The 19,506-nt window shown below is 46.5% G+C and overlaps 2 protein-coding genes and 3 non-coding genes across 5 annotated transcripts; all 5 read left to right on the top strand.

The window, feature by feature from the left end:
* Positions 1 to 1,876: 1,876 nt before the first annotated feature.
* On the top strand, positions 1,877 to 4,226 carry LOC108942219 (40S ribosomal protein S17). The gene is made up of 5 exons (XM_018765374.1): positions 1,877 to 1,937; positions 2,772 to 2,923; positions 3,063 to 3,168; positions 3,751 to 3,816; positions 4,107 to 4,226. The coding sequence occupies exons 1-5, from the start codon at positions 1,935 to 1,937 to the stop codon at positions 4,182 to 4,184; spliced, it is 405 nt and encodes a 134-aa protein (XP_018620890.1). The 5' UTR covers positions 1,877 to 1,934; the 3' UTR covers positions 4,185 to 4,226.
* LOC114910628 (small nucleolar RNA SNORA71) lies at positions 2,467 to 2,593 on the top strand. The gene has a single exon (XR_003797737.1). It is a non-coding gene; the product is annotated as a small nucleolar RNA SNORA71 (small nucleolar RNA).
* Positions 3,528 to 3,654, top strand: LOC114910627 (small nucleolar RNA SNORA71). Its single transcript, XR_003797736.1, has one exon. It is a non-coding gene; the product is annotated as a small nucleolar RNA SNORA71 (small nucleolar RNA).
* Positions 3,901 to 4,027, top strand: LOC114910626 (small nucleolar RNA SNORA71). Its single transcript, XR_003797735.1, has one exon. It is a non-coding gene; the product is annotated as a small nucleolar RNA SNORA71 (small nucleolar RNA).
* A 940-nt stretch (positions 4,227 to 5,166) lies between the features above and the next one.
* Positions 5,167 to 18,173, top strand: bbs4 (Bardet-Biedl syndrome 4). Its single transcript, XM_018765665.2, has 16 exons — positions 5,167 to 5,213; positions 10,195 to 10,246; positions 12,397 to 12,476; positions 12,627 to 12,690; positions 12,949 to 13,060; positions 13,498 to 13,570; positions 13,748 to 13,801; positions 13,918 to 14,045; positions 15,952 to 16,006; positions 16,191 to 16,259; positions 16,363 to 16,515; positions 16,615 to 16,786; positions 16,921 to 16,990; positions 17,112 to 17,262; positions 17,345 to 17,555; positions 17,873 to 18,173. Exons 1-16 carry the CDS (start codon positions 5,190 to 5,192, stop codon positions 18,028 to 18,030), a joined length of 1,626 nt encoding a protein of 541 aa, XP_018621181.1. The 5' UTR covers positions 5,167 to 5,189; the 3' UTR covers positions 18,031 to 18,173.
* Positions 18,174 to 19,506: the final 1,333 nt, after the last annotated feature.

The raw sequence follows: 19,506 nt of genomic DNA, 5'->3' as shown, positions 1-19,506 counted from the left end.
GGGAGCGGCATTTCCAGGGAAATGGCTTGGTGCTGTTGAAGCCCTAGTGGTCCTGTACTCGTTTACAAGAGCGATTTACTCATTTATGCAGCTGGGTACTTTGTACGGTAGCAATTCGGGCTGAGGACCTTGTTTAAGGATCCTAGAGCAGGATGTGGGATTCAAACCTGCAACCTCCACCTCCAAAGGTGGCCGCTCTAACCTCTAGCCCCCCTGCTGGGCCCCATTATGAAGCAGATGAATGAAAGAGCAGTGCCGTTAAGGACGAGTCCAAATCCCAGCGGGCATCCAGATGTGCTAACAGAATTAGCCCTCCGCACACCGGAGGCCAGAGCGATTCCACGCTCCGTTACCCACTGCATTGTGGGTGCTCTCGAAGCAGCTTTTCGCAAGTTAACGTGTCGCAGAGCGTGCGGCGCTCGGGACACGTGAACACGCAGCAGCGTCCGCCGGCCCTTCAGCAAGGTTAAGCTTCTGAGGCTCAGGACAGGGATTCGACCCCCATGTCCACATGTGTGAGCAGGACCCACAACATGTGTCGCGTTGCTTGGCAACGGTGCATGAGAGGCGGTCATAGGGCCGTCCCGTCGCTTTCAGGAAGCTGCGGTTCGCAAAGGGTCTTCTCGTGATGCCTGGATCTGGGGCCCTCGCTCTGCCTCCTGGGATGAGGAAATGCCCCTCAGAGCTGGGAAATTCTGCCCGGAACATTCTGCGATCATTGTACGGAACACGCCCTCAACTCAAGTACAGCACGGCACTGCTTTTCCGCACAGCCGTCTGTCGCTCCTTCCAAATAGGTACTGTCATTATTTTCACACAAAATATTAAATTGACAAAATCTAAACGGTCAACTTAGGAAATGAATAAATTACTGTGATTTACACCTCTGATCCTACTTGCCTACCTGCTTGAACCAATGCAACTTGGGCTTCACTTGCATGTTTCTACTACACATACAATTTCCTCTAAAGTAACATATGGAATTGCACTACACACATATTGCATTACATATTAAATATTGCATTACACACATATTGTGTCACGTGGGAAACACTGATTCTCATTAAATAACTGTTTTGTGGTAAAACCGGGTTCACACACTTTCGAGCAGCGCTGTATCAGCGCACACACATGTGCAGCGCTGCTGTCTGAGGAAGGAACGCAATAAACAAATAGGAGGTTATAGTTTATTATAGAGGTCCGTGAATAACCCAAAGTATCACTGTTCCTTGCGGTGGAGGCGGAGCGCGCGGCACCGGGCCGCCAGTGACTTTGCGTTTGGCGCCATCTAGTGTGGAACATTAGTACTGACACTAATACTGTACACACCGTTGGCTCGGTGCGTGCGCTGTGGCGCTTCCTTTACATTCATTTATTTAGCTGAAGCTTTTCTCCAAAGTGACTCACAATATTAAGTTACTTACCAACTGGATAATTTTACTGGAGTAATTTTTAGGGTGGGTTTTCTACTATGGCGGGAGGTGCGATTCAGACCGCTCTAACTACTGCGCTACCGGTTGCTCTAAATTAATAAACGATTCTCTTCAGGCTGCTTATTAGGCTGTTCTTAGGCTGTCAAAATTATATCAAACGCTCCCTGTGTTTGAACTCTGAAACTGGATCATTTCCATGGGGCAAATGTCCTGGTAATTTAAACATTAACTCCCAACTTTTTTTTTAAAGAAAAAACTATTGTTGACCAAGATTTCAGTAGTGACACTTTATGGGACACTTCTCAGTACTGCAAATAAGTTTTTCTTTATATGTTTTTAATATCAACGCAGCCGTATGTGTTAGAGTATATTGTTATAACCTCCACCACTAGATGACAGTAAGGCTAGAATCCATTTCTCGACTCCACTTTTAACTTCCGGGGCATTTTTTAAACTTCCGTGTTAGCGAATGTTCTCTCTTTTCTACCAGGCCGATCCAACATGGTGGGTAACCGGGAGCTCTCGGTCCTTTTAAAATCTGTTGCAATCCTTGTTTTGTGTTCATTTCTTTGACGATTCTGGGGTTGATTCAGTTAAATAGCGTAATGTTAAGTATGAAAATTTTTTATTTAGTGTGCTGCTTGTCGGATGGCAGTTTATTGACGTTTACCTCAGTGGTGGTCATTCTGTTGTGAACGGGAAAAGGAACATTTTAAATAAGTTTATATTTCGTGTTAATTCGTTCGCACATTCGCGGGCTGGATAACAGAAATGAACCTTCTTGTGCACAGTTCTGTTTGGACCATTTTGAGTTCGATAAGAATTTAAATCATTTTTCTCTTTACTTAGCCCTTAAAATGAGACTAAGTGCTTCTGATAATTATACGTGTAAATTTATTTGTGTAGTACGGAGTTGATAGACGGTTGCTGTATCATGTATATGTTGATCCTTGATCTTGCTTGAATAACGGTAATAATCATGGTCTAGAGCTTACTGTTGAATTGACAGATTGGTAAAAATGACGTTTTTAATTCCTGTATCGAAAGTGATTGTGGCATCACTGTTGCCAGATTATTGATAGTACAGGAACATCAACCTGAAGGTCTTTCCCGTGTTTGTGGGGCTCACCTTCCTTGTCAAACCCTGTATCTTTCTCACTCACACACACACACACACACACACACACACACACACACACACACTGTTCAGAGACCAGTCTTTCATTATACTGGCTTTTGCTTTGACCCTGAATTGCTCAATGGATTTTTAGGCTGCATGGGAATGTTTTAAGAAGAATTGCTTTGAATCACTGTTGTGATAAGTGTGTCTGTTTTCAGGGACGAGTCAGGACCAAGACTGTAAAAAAGGCCGCCCGGGTCATCATCGAAAAGTACTACACGCGTCTGGGCAATGATTTCCACACCAACAAGAGGGTGTGCGAGGAGATCGCCATCATCCCCAGTAAGAAGCTGCGCAACAAGATCGCAGGGTCAGTATCCAAGTTACCATGAGTGAGGGTGGCTGTGGTCAGTCTTTCCTGGAGGCAGGCTCGTTCCGGGCTTTTGTTTTCTGAGGATGTACGGTCACACCAGAGAGAGATCTTGAACTTCACTATTCCCACCATGCAGGTATGTGACCCACCTGATGAAGCGGATCCAGAGGGGTCCTGTTAGAGGCATCTCCATCAAGCTGCAGGAGGAGGAGAGGGAGAGGAGGGACAACTATGTTCCTGAGGTCAGTGTTGGCAAACTTTTCGTCATAGACTTGAAAACAGAGAATTTATCATGTACCCGAGTTCCATGGAGTCTGTGACTGATCATATGGACAGTGCTTTTCCAATTGTTCATTTTAACCATATATGGCTTTCTGGGTATGGGATTGCACAGTTTTTCTTTGTCTGGTGTGAGAAGTTTGGCCAGTGGACTCGACAGGTTAGAAAGTGCCAAGGGCAGAGCAATGGTTTTGTCGTCAACAGCTGTGAGCAGAATGACTAGTGTGTCTTTCCTTCCCGCACTGCTCATTCAGACAAACCTTCTTCCAGCATTCAAATTAAGTAATTGAATTGCTGGAACCATAAAATTATGCTTTTGATTTCCTGTATCGAAAGTGATCATGACATCACTGTTGTCAGGTCATTGATAGTACAGGAAGATTGAACTTGAAGTCTTTCCCGTGTTTGTTGGGATCTCATTCCCTGTCAAACCCTGTATCTTTCAAACATTTTTCTAGTACTTAAGATATTCTATCTTTCTGTGATTCCTTTTGGGTGTTTGTGGAATTATTATTAATCTTCAGTGTTTGACAAAATGCTTGCAGGTCTCTGCCTTGGACCAGGAGATCATTGAAGTGGACCCTGACACCAAGGAGATGCTGAAGCTGCTGGTGAGTTTGAGTAAAAACGCACACACCAGCTCTTCCCAGGCTGTTCCTGGGTTGCGAACACCATGGATGATTAACCTTTAAAAACCCTGTATCGAAAGTGATTGTGGCATGACTGTTGCCAGGTCATTGATAGTACAGGAAGATTGAACTGAAAGACTTTCCCGTGTTTGTGGGGGTTCCAGTCCCTGTCAAACCCTGTACCTTTCAGACACGACCGCAGTATTGCCAGCTTTCAATGTTTGTATTACTACACAATGCAACTGTTCACTTTTTTCTTTTCCCTCCCGTAGGACTTCGGCAGCCTGTCCAACCTGCAGGTCACCCAGCCTACAGTCGGAATGAACTTCAAGACCCCAAGAGGAGTCTAGGCATTTGTAATATATCTCTCAATAAAGAGAACAAAAAAAGTGTTGTGCCTCAGTGGATGTGCAGTTCTTTAAAATTGAGTGAAAGTCATGCTGCTTGTGAATATTTCAGATTTTCATAAACATTAACCATCTCTTGCCATTGTGGTTCACTTATTTAGCAGCCAAACCAGAAATCATTGCCTGAGAGCTGTTTACATGCCTGCTCAGTTTATTTTGGTTGTACCTTTTCTGTATCAGTGTTGGTGTATCCTTCAAAAGGGGGTTCCAGTTCTGGGGTGTAGCATCAATGCAAATTGGTGCCATAAAGTTTGGGGTAGCTGCGTGTTTGCATTTTAAAGTTGTCTTGAGGGTATGAAAAATCTTGAGTTAAGTTGTGGATGTAAAGTGACTTTTTCCCTCTACTCTCAAAGGCCGAAAGTAATTTCAGGGACCACTTATTACAGGCTAGAGGTAATATTCAGTATCACTTGGCAATTTTACTTCAAAATGGGAAAACTATTTTGTGATAATACTGCCATTTACACAGATCTAAAAAGCATTTGTAATTAGATGTGACCTGTGGATAGCATTACCAACTTCACACATAAGGGCTCAGACTTAACACAACAAAACTAGATTTTTCAGCCAGATTCACTTAGCTGGAGTCATGTCCTTGGTTGCAGGTTTCATCTGGATCTGTTTCCTTACACACAGCTGGTGCTGCCATTGATGAATGGAGCAGATTTCTGGAAATACAGTAATTTAGGGTTTTCTAGATCTTGCATTTTTAACATTAAATGTAGGATTTATGACAGGTGCAATATGACATTAAGTAAAATAAAGGGCAGCTGGTACCGTAGTGGTTAGCGCTTGCTGCTTTTGGCCCCTAAGGCCGCTCGAGTTCAGAAGTTTCAAGAGCAGCTCATCCAATCAGAGCCTTTCCGTCACTCTTCGTCGCCCTCGATTCGCGTTGAGCCGGTTGCCTTAGAAACGGACTAACAACTTCCTGTTCTCGTCATCGACAAGATGGCGGAGGAGAAATCCAGAACGGTGAGGAAAAAAACATGTCGTGGAAAAGTGTAATCTCTCCTAAGTGTGTGTGTTTTTTTTTCTGTCGCACCATGATGGTGTGTGTATCCACGGGTATCTGTCTGATAGCTTTCTCGATGTGTAGAACGGTATGTATGGCTTGGGGCTGATCTACGAAGCGGATAGTATCTGTGGAGACAAGAGATTAAATCATAAAAACCCCCAGACGTGCAGCACAGCGAGGGATATATATAACCCTCCGTCTTACACAGTTAGACGCTCACATCAGTACATAGAGCAGTGCTCACTGATAGCCCGTTCAGTTGTGTTTCTCTTTACCCCCCTTCGCACCTGTCGGTATTGTCATCACTGAAGGAGGAGTCCGGATATAGTGCCGTTAACTCTTAGTATTTTAAGGCAGCGCCTTCTTCATATTCTTTAAAGAGGGATTCGTTTGGTTTCGTCTTTTCTCACCTTTTCCCTAGATGTTGAACATTTTCTGTGAAAGACGCTGAGCGAGGTCCCGTTGTTTGTAGGAAATTTTGGCTTGATAAGTTACTGTGTTCGCTCAGCTCGGTCCCAGGCGCGTGCACGCGCACACCTACCCTTGTGTTCATTTCATCTTCCGATTTGGCCCTACAGTTAAAGTACGCTGAAGCGTGTGTTTACTCACACACTTCTAATGTAGCCAACTGACCAAAACACACTTTTGCCCAAAGTGTAACTTTTTTTTTGTTTAACTTTAGTTTTCCACTTCAGAAACGCATTGATTTTCTCCCAAAACGCCTTACAAAAAGATACTTGCAATTATTTAATTGTTCATACAACGGTATTTTTAGGATAATTACTTCTCAAAGGGCACTACAGCTGGAGAGGGGGTGGTTTTAACATGTTAGAGCTCGTCTTTGGACCCAAAGGACACACGCTCGAATCCCACCTGTAGCACCCTTGATCAAGGTATTTGACCTAAATTGCGCCAGTAAAATTACCCAGCTGTATAAAATGGTAACTTAATTCTTTGGAGAAAGGCGTCAGCTAAATATATGCAATGTAGGTAAGATCCATCCATCCATCCATCCATCTTCCTCCGCTTTATCCGGGGCCGGGTCGCGGGGGCAGCAGTCCGAGCAGAGTACTCCAGACCTCCCTCTCCCCGCACACCTCCTCCAGTTCCTCTGGGGGAACCCCAAGGCGTTCCCAGGCCAGCCGGGAGACATAGTCTCTCCAACGTGTCCTGGGTCTGCCCCGAGGCCTCCTCCCAGTGGGACAAGCCCGGAACACCTCTCCAGGGAGGCGTCCAGGAGGCATCCGGAACAGATGCCCGAGCCACCTCAACTGGCTCCTCTCGATGCGGAGGAGCAGCGGCTCTACTCCGAGCTCCTCCCGGGTGACTGAGCTCCTCACCCTATCCCTAAGGGTGCGCCCAGCCACTCTGCGGAGGAAACTCGTTTCTGCCGCTTGTATCCGCGATCTCATTCTTTCGGTCATGATCCAGAGTTCATGACCATAGGTGAGGGTAGGAACGTAGATCGACCGGTAAATTGAGAGCTTCGCCTTACGACTCAGCTCCCTCTTCACCACAACAGACCGGTACAATGACCGCATTACTGCGGACGCCGCACCGATCCGTCTGTCGACCTGCCGCTCCATTTTTCCCTCACTCGTGAACAAGACCCCAAGATACTTGAACTCCTCCACTTGAGGGAGCAACTCCCCCCTAACCCAGAGGGGGCAATCCACCTTTTTCCGACTGAGAACCATGGCCTCGGATTTGGAGGTGCTGATTCTCATCCCCGCCGCTTCGCACTCGGCTGCAAACCTCCCCAGTGCACGCTGCAAGTCTTGACTTGATGAAGCCAACAGGACCACATCGTCCGCAAAAAGCAGAGACGAGATCTCGCGGCCACCAAAGCAGACACCCTCCGTTCCCTGACTGCGCCTAGAAATTCTGTCCATAAAGATAATGAACAGAATCGGTGACAAAGGGCAGCCCTGGCGGAGTCCAACATGCACCGGGAAAAGGTCTGACTTACTGCCGGCAATGCGAACCAAGCTCCTGCTCCGGTCATACAGGGAACGAACAGCCCGTAGCAACGAGCCCCGAACCCCATAATCCCGAAGTACCCCCCACAGGATGCCACGAGGGACACGGTCGAATGCCTTCTCCAGGTCCACAAAACACATATGGACTGGTTGGGCAAACTCCCACGAACCCTCCAGCACCCTAGTGAGGGTATAGAGCTGGTCCAGTGTTCCACGGCCAGGGCGAAAACCGCATTGCTCCTCCTGAATCCGAGGTTCGACTATCGGTCGGATTCTCCTTTCCAGTACCCTGGCATAGACTTTCCCAGGGAGGCTAAGGAGTGTGATCCCCCTGTAGTTGGAACACAATCTCCGGTCCCCCTTCTTAAAAAGAGGGACCACCACCCCGGTCTGCCAGTCCAGAGGCACCGTTCCCGAACTCCACGCGATGCTGCAGAGGCGTGTCAGCCAAGACAGCCCCACAACATCCAGAGACTTGAGAAACTCGGGGCGGATCTCATCCACCCCCGGAGCCTTGCCACCGAGGAGTTTTTTGACTACCTCAGCAACTTCAGCCAGGGTAATGGACGAGTCCCCCTCCGAGTCCCCAGCCTCAGCTTCCTCTACGGAAGGAGTGTCGGAGGGATTGAGGAGATCCTCAAAGTACTCCTTCCACCGCCCGAGAACATCCTCAGCTGAGGTCAGCAGCGCACCACTTCCACTGTAAACAGTGTTCGTGGAACACCGCTTCCCCCCTCTGAGTCGCCGGACGGTTTGCCAGAATCTCTTTGAGGCCGACCGAAAGTCTTCCTCCATGGCCTCACCGAACTCCTCCCAAGCCCGAGTTTTTGCCGCGGCGACTGCCAGAGCCGCGCTCCGTTTGGCCCGTCGGTACCTGTTAGCTGCTTCAGGAGTCCCATGAGCCAGCCAGGCCCGATAGAACTCCTTCTTCAGCTTGACGGCATCCCTTACTTCCGGTGTCCACCACCGTGTTCGGGGATTGCCGCCGCGACAGGCACCGGAGACCTTATGGCCGCAGCTCCGAACCGCAGCACCGACAATGGAGGAGCGGAACATAGTCCATTCGGACTCAATGTCCCCCACCTCCCTCGGGACCTGGTTGAAGCTCTGTCGGAGGTGGGAGTTGAAGACCTCTCTGACAGGGGCCTCCGCCAAACGTTCCCAACAGACCCTCACTATGCGTTTGGGCCTGCCAGGTCTATCCAGCTTTTTCCCCCGCCATCGAATCCAACTCACCACCAGGTGGTGATCAGTTGACAGCTCAGCCCCTCTCTTCACCCGAGTGTCCAAAACATATGGCCGAAGGTCAGAAGAAACGACTACAAAGTCGATCATCGACCTCCGACCTAGGGTGTCCTGGTGCCAAGTGCACTGGTGGACACCCTTATGCATGAACATGGTGTTCGTTATGGATAAACCGCGACTAGCACAGAAATCCAATAACAACTCACCGCTCGGGTTCAGATCAGGGAGGCCGTTCCTCCCAATCACGCCCCTCCAGGTATCACTGTCGCTGCCCACGTGGGCGTTAAAGTCCCCCAGTAGAACGACAGAGTCCCCAGTGGGAGCGCTTTCCAGCACGCCCCCCAAGGACTCTAAAAAGGCCGGGTACTCTACACTGCCGCTAGGCGCATAAGCACAAACGACAGTGAGAGACCGTTCCCTGAACCGAAGGCGTAGGGAGATGACCCTCTCATTCACCGGGGTAGACTCCAACACATGGCGGCTGAACTGGGGGGCTATTAATAAGCCCACACCAGCCCGCCGCCTCTCACCTTGGGCAACGCCAGAATAGTGGAGAGTCCACCCTCGATCGAGTAGAGTGGTTCCAGAACCCAAGCTGTGAGTGGAAGTGAGCCCGACTATATCTAGACGGTATCTCTCAACTTCCCGCACCAGCTCAGGCTCCTTCCCCGCCAGTGAGGTGACATTCCAAGTCCCAAAAACCAGAGTTGGCGCCCGAGGTTTGGGTCGGCCGGGCACTCGGCCCCGACCACCGCCCAACTCACAATGCACCGGCCCCTTACGGTTTCTCCGGCAGGTGGTGAGCCCACCGAAGAATGTAGGTAAGATTTACTTTAAAAGTCGAGATGCAAAAAGGAAAATCCTGATGGCTCGTGACGATGTAGAAGAAATTTTACACAACGTATAACATGTCCGAGCTATTCTATTGTCATTGTTTAATATCACAATTTTGCTAACCAGTAACAGAACTTTAAAAAAAAATTACCCGTTCAACTTCAAATATGTTAAACAAACCATTTCTACTTGTACCGAGAGTAACTGAACGTCAGTCAGTTGAAACAGGTTCCAGCTGGTTCGCGCCGACTCGCACTGGGTTTACACCGGTTTTATGATCCGTACCGTATTAATACAGTTGCCCGATATCATACAACAGTCGAGCAAAATCGCTAGAGATTTTGAGATTATGCCAAACCCGGAGCAAAGCCGCGAAATTGTTCCCTCACTTAGTCGCTATAGTTATCCGAATTCTCAGTCAAATAAGTGTTTCGGCTTGTCTGCGTTTGCTCGGACATAACGCAGAGATATGAGTTTTTCGTCGTCATTTTCGGAATATCTTTCGCCTTCGACTAAAATGTATTAAACACCCAGTTCACAGGTGAACACTGGTCGTGAATGTCTTCACCACCACAGCCCCTGCTCATGGTGCTAAAACCAAGTGTTCCCGCAGTGTATTTCCATGTTGCAGCACATAAAATCTCCATCCAGAACCAAACACACCTGGTACAAATACTGTGGTATTATACCAGGTATACACTTTGGGAATACTTGAGTTCCATCAAGGCCTTGCCCATCAATGTCCTTCACCCCTATTCCATGTGGTGCTGATAGTAAAAGTCTGTATTCCATTAAAAATATTTCCACCACCCCTTATGGAATTGTGATTTTCTGTCATGGATATACCTGCTACTACAAACAGTTTTTTTTTCCCCTCCAGGATCTTTTGCTTCCTCTTGTCACGGCCGACAAGATGGCTCGTCCAAAAAAAGGTGAGAGATCCTTCAAGGGTAGGTTTCAGATTTTCAGTTTTACTTCCCTCGCTTTCTCAGGTATGGACATTTAGAGTTACATTTATCTAAACAAATTCCCTGTGTTTATAGACCCTGAACAGTGCCGTGAGGAAGAATAAATGGCGTTTCAATTGAGTCCACATCCAGCTGTAACAACAATGTCCTATGAAAATAAATGTGAAACAAATTAACCTGTTTCAGCAGACTCTTTAAGTTAAATTTGTCTATAGGCTTTGCTGTAAATTAAGCAATTTGTTTGTGCACTTTAACCATCTTTTACATTTTGGGTTGTTACTGATTGGTGTGTGTTTACATGCAGTATTGCAAACTCCTGTGGATGGCGCCCTTGTTATGTGTTCTCAGTTTATGTAACAAATCTGTACAAATTCAAAAATCAGTGTTTTTAGGTCATCTTCTGCACTGAATTAAATCTATATATGATGTCGAGGTTAACGGAGCAAGGTTTTGATGGCATATTGGTGAGGGATGGATTTTCCACTCTCCGTTGTGTGTCACTGTTTTTCTGGTTGAAGGTTGTGCTTCGGCATGCTTGAGCAGGGTTTACCCTTCTTTACACTGTGTTCCTCGGGTCGAATCTGCATGTTTCCAGCTCCCATTTCGACAGATAAGTATGTGATCGATACCGATGGGCGAAATGTCAACCACGTACATGTGACTGGTGAACGCTGATGTGATCTCCAGGACCTTTGAGGATGCTCTGAAGCTTCTCCTTTTCCTGCCTCTGTCTGTGGTATTGCAGGGGCGGCGGGGGGGGGGTCGTATCTGGCTCCTTGCAGCCGGAAAGTAGATTAAAGCTCGTTAGGGGGTGTGTGTGTGAAACCAGGCCAGAAATAGAACAGCTTTAAGGCTGATCCCGTGGAAGGCGAAGAGGCGGGGTGCAGCGCTACGCCTCGCAATTAGGTTGATGCTTTGTCAGGAGGCCCGTCGGGTGTGGAGAAGAGGCAGCTCAGCCTCGCCCCCTGCTGTGAGAAAGCGGCGCTGCCACTCAGCGGGTGCACCCCCCCACCTCTCCCCCCCTGCAACACACAATGCCCCTGGAATGGAAGAGCTGCTTTGTGAAGCGCTTGAAGTTTGACAGCAGTACATCCTGCCTTCATCACCATCCTCCTCTACGCAGACCTCCGATGAGCCGTCTGTGCGTTTCCCAGCTGAATGGCGGGGCAATCGTGTTTGTGTCAGAATAGAATTTTGAAGAGTTTGTGCTCTTTGAAAGCTTTCTTGCGATAATCTTGCGGTTTTAGCCCATACAGACTGTATTGTGTGTGTCTTGTCACAACTTCATTCTGAGCTCTTCTCAAACACATTTAAATCAGAAGAGTATCTTACCGAGTCTGGACATTGTGAAGGGTATGAGTACTTAAAACTGCCATTAACACACGGAACCTAAAGACTACCACAAACTGTTACATGGCCTTCTTGCGGTTTCCTAATTTGGAGAAGTCTTACAGATCATTTCCTATCAAAGTGATGATTCTTCTGTATCTCAAAAGTGTTGTTTTGTAGTCATTGTATCTTGGTTGCACTGAACAACGGAGTGTTTTAAGTTTCCCAGGGTTCATCGAGATCCCTGACACATTGAGTGTCTCTGAAGGGTGTGTTGCCCCTCAGCATTGCGCTCACTTTGTTGTTTTGCCCACTCTTTCATCCAAGAGCTGCTTAGAACTTTACTTGAGTCATTCTGGCTCAGTTTCTTTTTCACTTTTGTTGTTTAAAGTTAAAGCAACGTAGTCTCTCTAGGGATTTGAAACAGCAACCATCAAGTCACGAGTTTGTGTCTACCATTGTTACGTACAGCCTCTGAGCTCTTCTGGAGTGAATGACAGTGTATGAGAAAATGGGTGAGTGAGGAGAGGAATTGAATTTGAGCGGCACGTGTCAGTTGTCATTGCTTTGCTGGCAGATGGGGAGAAGACACACTTTTGACAGCAGCTGGAAACAAGTAATTTTGGGTAGAAAATAATAGAAAACTGCTTTGTTTTGCTCAATAGTTGTGGTGTGGCAGTGAGAAGCTCTGTGCCATGTGGTTTGATTGTTCTTTGTGTCTCCTGCTTCCACTCTCGATTTCTTCATCTACTCCTCCCCTCTTCTGTCTCCACCCTAAATTCCAGCTCCAGAGTTGCCCATCCTGGAGAGGCGTAACTGGCTCATCCACCTTCACTACATCCGCAAGGACTACGAGACATGCAAGGTACTCCCTGCCCTCAGTAATAGCCACACTTGGGTTTCGTGGCAACTTTGCACTGTCTGTAAATCCTTGATCTCCTTTGAATTTTCCAGATTTCAGGAAAATGCATACAACCTGCTATGTGTTACATAGAAAAATATGATCTTCTTTTAGGCCATCATTAAAGAGCAGCTCCAGGAGACCCAGGGAATGTGTGAATATGCCATTTATGTGCAAGGTAAGCCATTGTGCTCCTTTTGCACCTTGGAATATCCATGCGCTTCGGTAGGCCAGTTGATTCCTTTTGTCGCCCACAGTTCCTGCAGAGGGAGCTGTCATTTACACTCTGTTATTTATCACAGTTCATAGTGCATCTAGTCACTAATGTAGAATAATAGTCCGCCACATTCGGTTCAAGGGGTGCGAGATGAACAATGCTGTAGAGAATGTTTTGCTTATCACAGCACTCTTGGCTAAAGAAAACACCCCCATACAGCTCTCATCCTGCGTCTGGAGGGGAACATCCAACAGTCCCTGGAGCTCTTCCAGAGCTGTGCTGTCATGAGCCCCCGCAGTGCTGACAACCTGAAGCAGGTTGCCCGTTCCCTGTGAGTAGGCTGCTGTTGATCAGTTATGCCCTGGTGCTGCAGCACACCATAAATGGGTGGTTGACAGTAGTGGTTTTAGTGTAGTGTACCTAGCATTGACTAGCATATCTAGTAATCTTGGACACAGGGATCAGTTACTATTGTAATCACTGTGGAAGTGTCTGCTAAATGTATAAACGTAAGTGTAAATATAAATCAGTAATATCGTACAATTTTACTGTGTTGTGCACCCACTGACTTCCAATTTTTAAATGGCTTTAAAACATTAATTTATTTTTTCAGTATCAAAAGCTCACAGAAAACAACGAAGAACCCATATACTTGTAATCGTTACAGTCAACAGTATGTTTATGATGATGCAGTAGCAGGTGTTGACCATCCTTGTAAATGGGCCTGTAAACATGGGCTTCAGTGCTCATTTAATTTTGTCTTAACAGTTTTTTGCTGGGCAAACACAAGGCAGCCATCGAGGTTTATAATGAAGCAGCAAGACTCAATCAGAAGGACTGGGTGAGGAATCCATGCTGTGTGGCACATCGCACAGTCGCATTCACTGTTCTTGTGTCTGAGATGCAAGATGTCTGAGGAACTGCAGTTTAAGTTGACATATCTCTGTAACAATGTCATATAATTTTGCATGGCCAGATCCATCTAGTTGCCCTTCCTAAGGGTCCCTTCTCCCTACAGGAGATCAACCATAATCTGGGCATCTGCTACATCTACACCAAAGACTTCAAAGGTGTAAGTCCTTTTTTTGGTTTGGTGTCCCGTACTTTTACCGGTAACATCACCGTTCACGTAGAATCACCAGTGGAATTGGAAGCATGAAGATGTTTTGTTCTTGTTCCCGTCTTCAGGCTGAAGAGCAGCTCAATATTGCCCTGGAGCTGAACAAGCATGACCTGACCTTCATGATGCTTGGGAAGATGTACCTGCTGGAGGGAAACACAGAGAAAGCCATAAATGTGTACAAGAGTGCAGTGGAGTAAGTGTGTAATGGGAAGTGGTTTCACAGCAGGTCTGCAGTGTCTCACGCTAATAATTTTTTTTTTTTTTGGAAAAAGCTGTAAATGTTTTGTCTAACACATTCCTCAACTAGTCATGTACATGCATCCCTCACGTAACTGGGTTAATTCGTCCCATGCAATCACTTCATTTTTCTTCTGATGGAATGAATCTAGGATTATTTCTTATGGAAAGCAAAATAATTGGCTCATGAGGTTAAAATGTCAACTAAAATTTATTAGAATGCCAAAATAAAAGGTATTTTTTATGCATAACTTATCCCAATGCCTTTTGCACCTGTCTAACCTTTTAAGGAAATGTTTTGACAATTTGTCTCATGGATGACGATGATGCAAAGAAATAGTGCCTGCAAGCTCACTGCTTGTCTTTCCCTCTGCAAAGCATTGGGACGCTGTCTTTAGAGCCACTGTATAACATTACTAAATACATGACCTTCATTTGGTTTAGATTAAGGCTTTATTTACTTTAGTGTAGTTGTATGATTTTAAATAGTTTGCACTTGACGTTTTACATTGAATTATCTTCATCGATGGTTGTAATTTTTCGAGGTGGCAGTGTAGCGATTGTGAAAGTGTGTGCAGTACTTGAAGAAGTGTGACTGAAAGAAAATAGTGAAAATGACACCACTGAGGGACTGAAACCCTTTTGGTGCTTCTCTGTCTCAAAACATCTGATAAAAGTGTCTGGTATAACTTGTACAGAATACAAAGAGTATATATTTTCATAAGTCTTTGTGGCAGTTTCCCGTTGTACAGGACCTCCTCATATATATGGATGCAGTTCTCTGGCTATTAATATTTTTCCTGTTATATAGTTGGATCACTGTGCTTACAGTAAGCTTGTTGATTCAGTAATATTAAAGGAGCGGCACTATAAAGCACAGCGAACCTTGGAAATATGCGTAGTTTGACATGATCTGAAAGTGTCTGTCTGTTTTAGCTGTTCTCCATAAATGCTTTAAATGCTAATATTTCTGTTTTATTTATGCAAGCCATGCTGCCTTGGTTGCTGTGCACAGAGGAAGTTAGTTGTTTCTGAGCCTCAGGTCAGATTAAATTTGCCTTGGAGCTGGGATTGCAGTGTGCTGTTATCTGTGTGCAATCGCAGCTTTTTTCTTAAGGCGTCCGCCATAATCTGCCACGCTTTCAAAAGCACTGTGCCAAGCGAGGCTTTTTAAGCAAAGAAAAATCCCAGAAACTTTTGGGAAGCGGATAGATCTGTACTTAGATGGAACCAGAAATGAATACAAAATCCCTGAGATGAGGACCTTGTGATTCATGGTGACTTATCGCATTACAGTGTGACTGCGATTTGGTCTCTCGAGTCTCACACCATTTCCCAGCTAGCAGTTGGTTACTGATACGTCCAGCTTGGCTGTTGTGTGTTTTTTTTTTTTTTTTTTTGGGTCAGACCAACATTCTGCTTTCGTCTTGCTATGTGTTATACTAAGATCCCATTTATGGGGTTGAAAGTCTTCCTCACTCTACTTCCACATTTCTGCTGTTTGTGTGTGGTAATGGTAAATAACCAAGAGTGCTGGAGTTTGCCTTCTCTCTTCGCTGTTCTCATTACCCGTGGCCTCCTATGGAGGAAATGAATTAATAACGGATACAAGCAGTGGGGTCTGTTTTTAATGAGACTCACCGCTGTGAATCTATAAGCCCCTCTATCCTCACATTTCAGTCATACTCATATTTTTAGGCTGATTCTCCCTTGAGTCATCATTAATAACTAATATCAGAATAAGTTAAAATAGTTAATTACTTTTGCCAATTAGGCAATTTCTGGACTGCCTGACTCGTGTTTCTGTGTGTCTGAGTTGTTTAGATCACTGGGGTTAACCTGTCCTCCTCACATGTCTGTAGGTTCTTCCCTGAGAATACAGAGCTGCTCACAACGCTGGGGCTACTGTACATGCAGGTGAGTGTTTCCCGGTGACATGGCCAACTTGGAGGAGCTGGGGAATTCATGCTGGAGATGGAGGGCATGGACATGTAATGTGAACGGTCCAGGTTCGCATCCTGGGAAGAGGACTAACAGCTAATGAGGGAGGATTTATTGTTTCACAAAGTTTGTAGTGGCTAATAAGTCTTACGGCCCCCAGCTTGGAACCTACCAGAAGGCATTTGAGCATCTTGGGAATGCATTGACTTATGACCCCAACAACTATAAGGTGGGTTCTCTTCAACCTCAGGTTGTAGCCCTGTCTTAACCCTGTGGGTCAGGGTTTATGTCTGATGGTAGTGAAACAGTGAGCCTCCTCTCCCCATGTTCAGGCCATCCTAGCAGCGGGCAGCATGATGCAGACGCACGGTGACTTTGATGTGGCTATGAATAAGTACCGCGTGGCAGCTTGCGCCGTTCCCGAGAGCCCCCCGCTCTGGAACAACATCGGCATGTGCTTCTTTGGCAAGAAGAAATACGTTGCAGTGAGTTCTGCACACTTTGAGGCTCGCTGACCACAGGTGATGGAGGGAAGTTTTGCGTGCTCAGCGACCCTCACAGAGCCCCCACCCCTCTTTGTGCAGGCCATCAGCTGCCTGAAAAGGGCAAACTATCTGGCCCCATTCGACTGGAAAATCTTGTACAACCTTGGCCTGGTGCACCTCACCATGCAGCAGTATGCCTCAGCTTTTCACTTTCTGAGTGCTGCCATCAACCTGCAGCCTCGCATGGGAGAGCTCTACATGCTGCTGGCAGGTAAGGGGCTGCAGTGTCTTGTATGATGCTGGTAGGGGGTTCAGCTGTAACATGCAGCCGCTGTGGTACGTAGTCTACACGCAGAAAAAGGTGTGCAGTGTGACCTTTGACCTTCCACATTGTCTTTGGAACAGTGGCCCTGACCAACCTGGATGACGTGGAGAACGCCAAGAGGTCCTACGAACAGGCAGTCGCACTGGACAAGTAAATCTCCATCCACTGGTCTACTAAGGACACATTCCACTGTTGCATGGCAATTTCTCCTTTCACCAATGTCTCTTATTGGGCACTGTGCTAACTTTTTTGGTCCCATCTTCCGTCTCAGTTCGAACCCGCTGGTGAACCTGAACTTTGCCATCCTGCTGTATAACCAAGGCGACAAGGTAGGGGCGTTGCAGCAATACCAGGAGATGGAGAAGAAGGTCAACAACCTGTGGGAAAGCAGCAGCAGCAGCAGCCCTGAGTTCGATCCAGAGGTGTGGCCTGTTTTCTAGCCCTGCCCCACCCGCCTCTGCCTGTGTCGACTGACCCATGTGACTATTCCCTTTGCCTCTCCAGCTGGTGGAGATAGCCCAGAGAATGGGCACGGCATTGCAGGTGGGCGAGAATCTGATATGGACCAGAGCATCCAAGGATGGCAAGACCAAGCAACGGGCTACAGCCTCGAGCAAAGCAACCGGTTCCCAGCAGCCCCTGGGCAGCAACCAGGCACTTGGACAGGCCATGTCCTCAGCAGCCAGCTACAGCAAGGCCATGCAGCTCTCCTCAGGTATGTGGGTCCTTGGGCTGTGGCTCTTAACAAGGGAGCAATGTTAAAAGTTTTACATTCCGAAATTAAAATAAGCATGGTTTTGTGTAATTCTATATTATTCTGACATTCTGTCATATACTTTTGTGCTGCTTTTATGCCACTTTTGGAGTTTTTCCTGGGACTTTCCATTTTGCTTCTCTAGATCAGCCCTGCTGTGGGGTTTGAGTCATGTCCCAGTTTGTTTGTCAGCCACTATGTAGGCCTGCTGTGGAAAACCCTGCACTTTCTCCTGAAACCCACCCGATCCCACCTCACCCCCCATCGTGCCCCTCCAGGCGCAGCCCACAGTGAGCTGGAGGAGCCAGAACCCGATGTGGAGAGTGCCCCCTCGCCTCCTGCTGAGCCCCCTGGCCCCCCTGAAGCTGAGGACCCCTCCCAGGCTTCTAAACCCAAAGACAAGAAGATGAGTAAGCCGAAGGCGGTGGCTGAGTAGCTCATGGCACACATAACCCCCTCCTCACGCTACCGCCTGCTGACCTCTGGGACCTGTGGGAGAAAAGCTCAGCAGAACATCTGCCTTCGCGCTGTCGGGCTTGGAGAGCAGCAAATGCCCTGTAGACACGGTAGCTGTGGTGGTCATACAGAACAATGCTGGTATTATTAGTTATTTTTTCCTCGCTGTTGGAAGTAACGGCACCGAGGCAGATGTTTCGGGAGATTCCATCGTAGCACGACCCTTCTTGGAGACAAGGTAACTCGTTTTGCACATTCACCTCTGATAAAGTGTCTGAGATCCAGACAAAACACCACGAGATGTGTATGAAGTGGCAGTCTGTCAGTGGCGTGTTGGGTTTTAGTGACAGTTAAAGGTCTTGGAGAAAGAGCTCCATCGGGGCCTGGGACCAGTGCTCGGGGTTTTCCATGCATAGGTTTGACCATTTGCGTTCAGACATAGAGAACTTTGCTCCTTCCAGTGGTAGGCCGTCGTCAACCAGGTATTCTGTTGGAAAGCTGTGGGTCAGGTAGGTATAATGAAGACTATAATTCCTGGATGAGATCGGCCTCTTCCAGGATTTCACTGGCCCATGGGTTACAGCAGCTTTACTGCGCTTGTGTCCTGCGTACACACTAGTGTCCTTTATGTGTTCTCAGACAGACATGTTGGAAATCAGTTGCTCTTTTGATACTAACTGTGGCGTTTCTAGTCTCTCTTTTTGGTAGAACTTTCGCACCGGAACGCTTCTGCTTGGTTCAAGTAGCATTGTTTACTTCAATTCTTGTTTTAGGAACAAATGCTTCTTGAAAATAAATGTTAATTTTGTTTAGTTGCAGAAAGCAGAAGTGATGTGGGTATTGAGTGCTGCTGTGTAGTTGTCTGAATAAATATGAAACATCACATTCCATTTGTAAAATATAATTATGCACCTGCTATTCATTCTCTGTAAAATTCGTATTGAGAAATGCTGATATTTTTGAGAAATGTAAATGCATTATCCCTTTAACAGTTGTACGTACATCTTAGGAAAAAGTTGTAGTCCAGGCAAATGCAATGGCTTTTAAAGGAAGAGAAGCCAAAAATGTTATATTTTAGAAAGCACCTTCTTATTAGTGTCTGTGCAGGCAATGTAGGTTTTTATTTCCTTCTGAAATTCCACTGATACAAGTTCTGAATTATGTGTTTTAAATAGACCAGGGTGGTTCTGAAACTGCCCACATTAGCTGGGTGTCCAAAGGGTGTGTGGAAATGCAAATTGAATGTAGTCTGTATGTAAAAATGATACAGAAATGGTTTTAAAATGAAATGAAACAAATTTATTTTGTTATCAAGAGAAATACAGTAATTTATACAAAAAAACCATGACAGCAAATAAGTAGTCAAGGTGGAGGATTTCGGGGAGGGGGGGGTCCACAATCGCCCATCACCATAAGACACCATGAAGACATATTGCATATTGTAAAATACTATTGT

Source organism: Scleropages formosus, chromosome 5 (genome assembly GCF_900964775.1).
Source record: "Scleropages formosus chromosome 5, fSclFor1.1, whole genome shotgun sequence".
Lineage (NCBI taxonomy): Eukaryota > Metazoa > Chordata > Actinopteri > Osteoglossiformes > Osteoglossidae > Scleropages > Scleropages formosus.
This window is presented reverse-complemented; position numbering and strand designations above follow the sequence as displayed.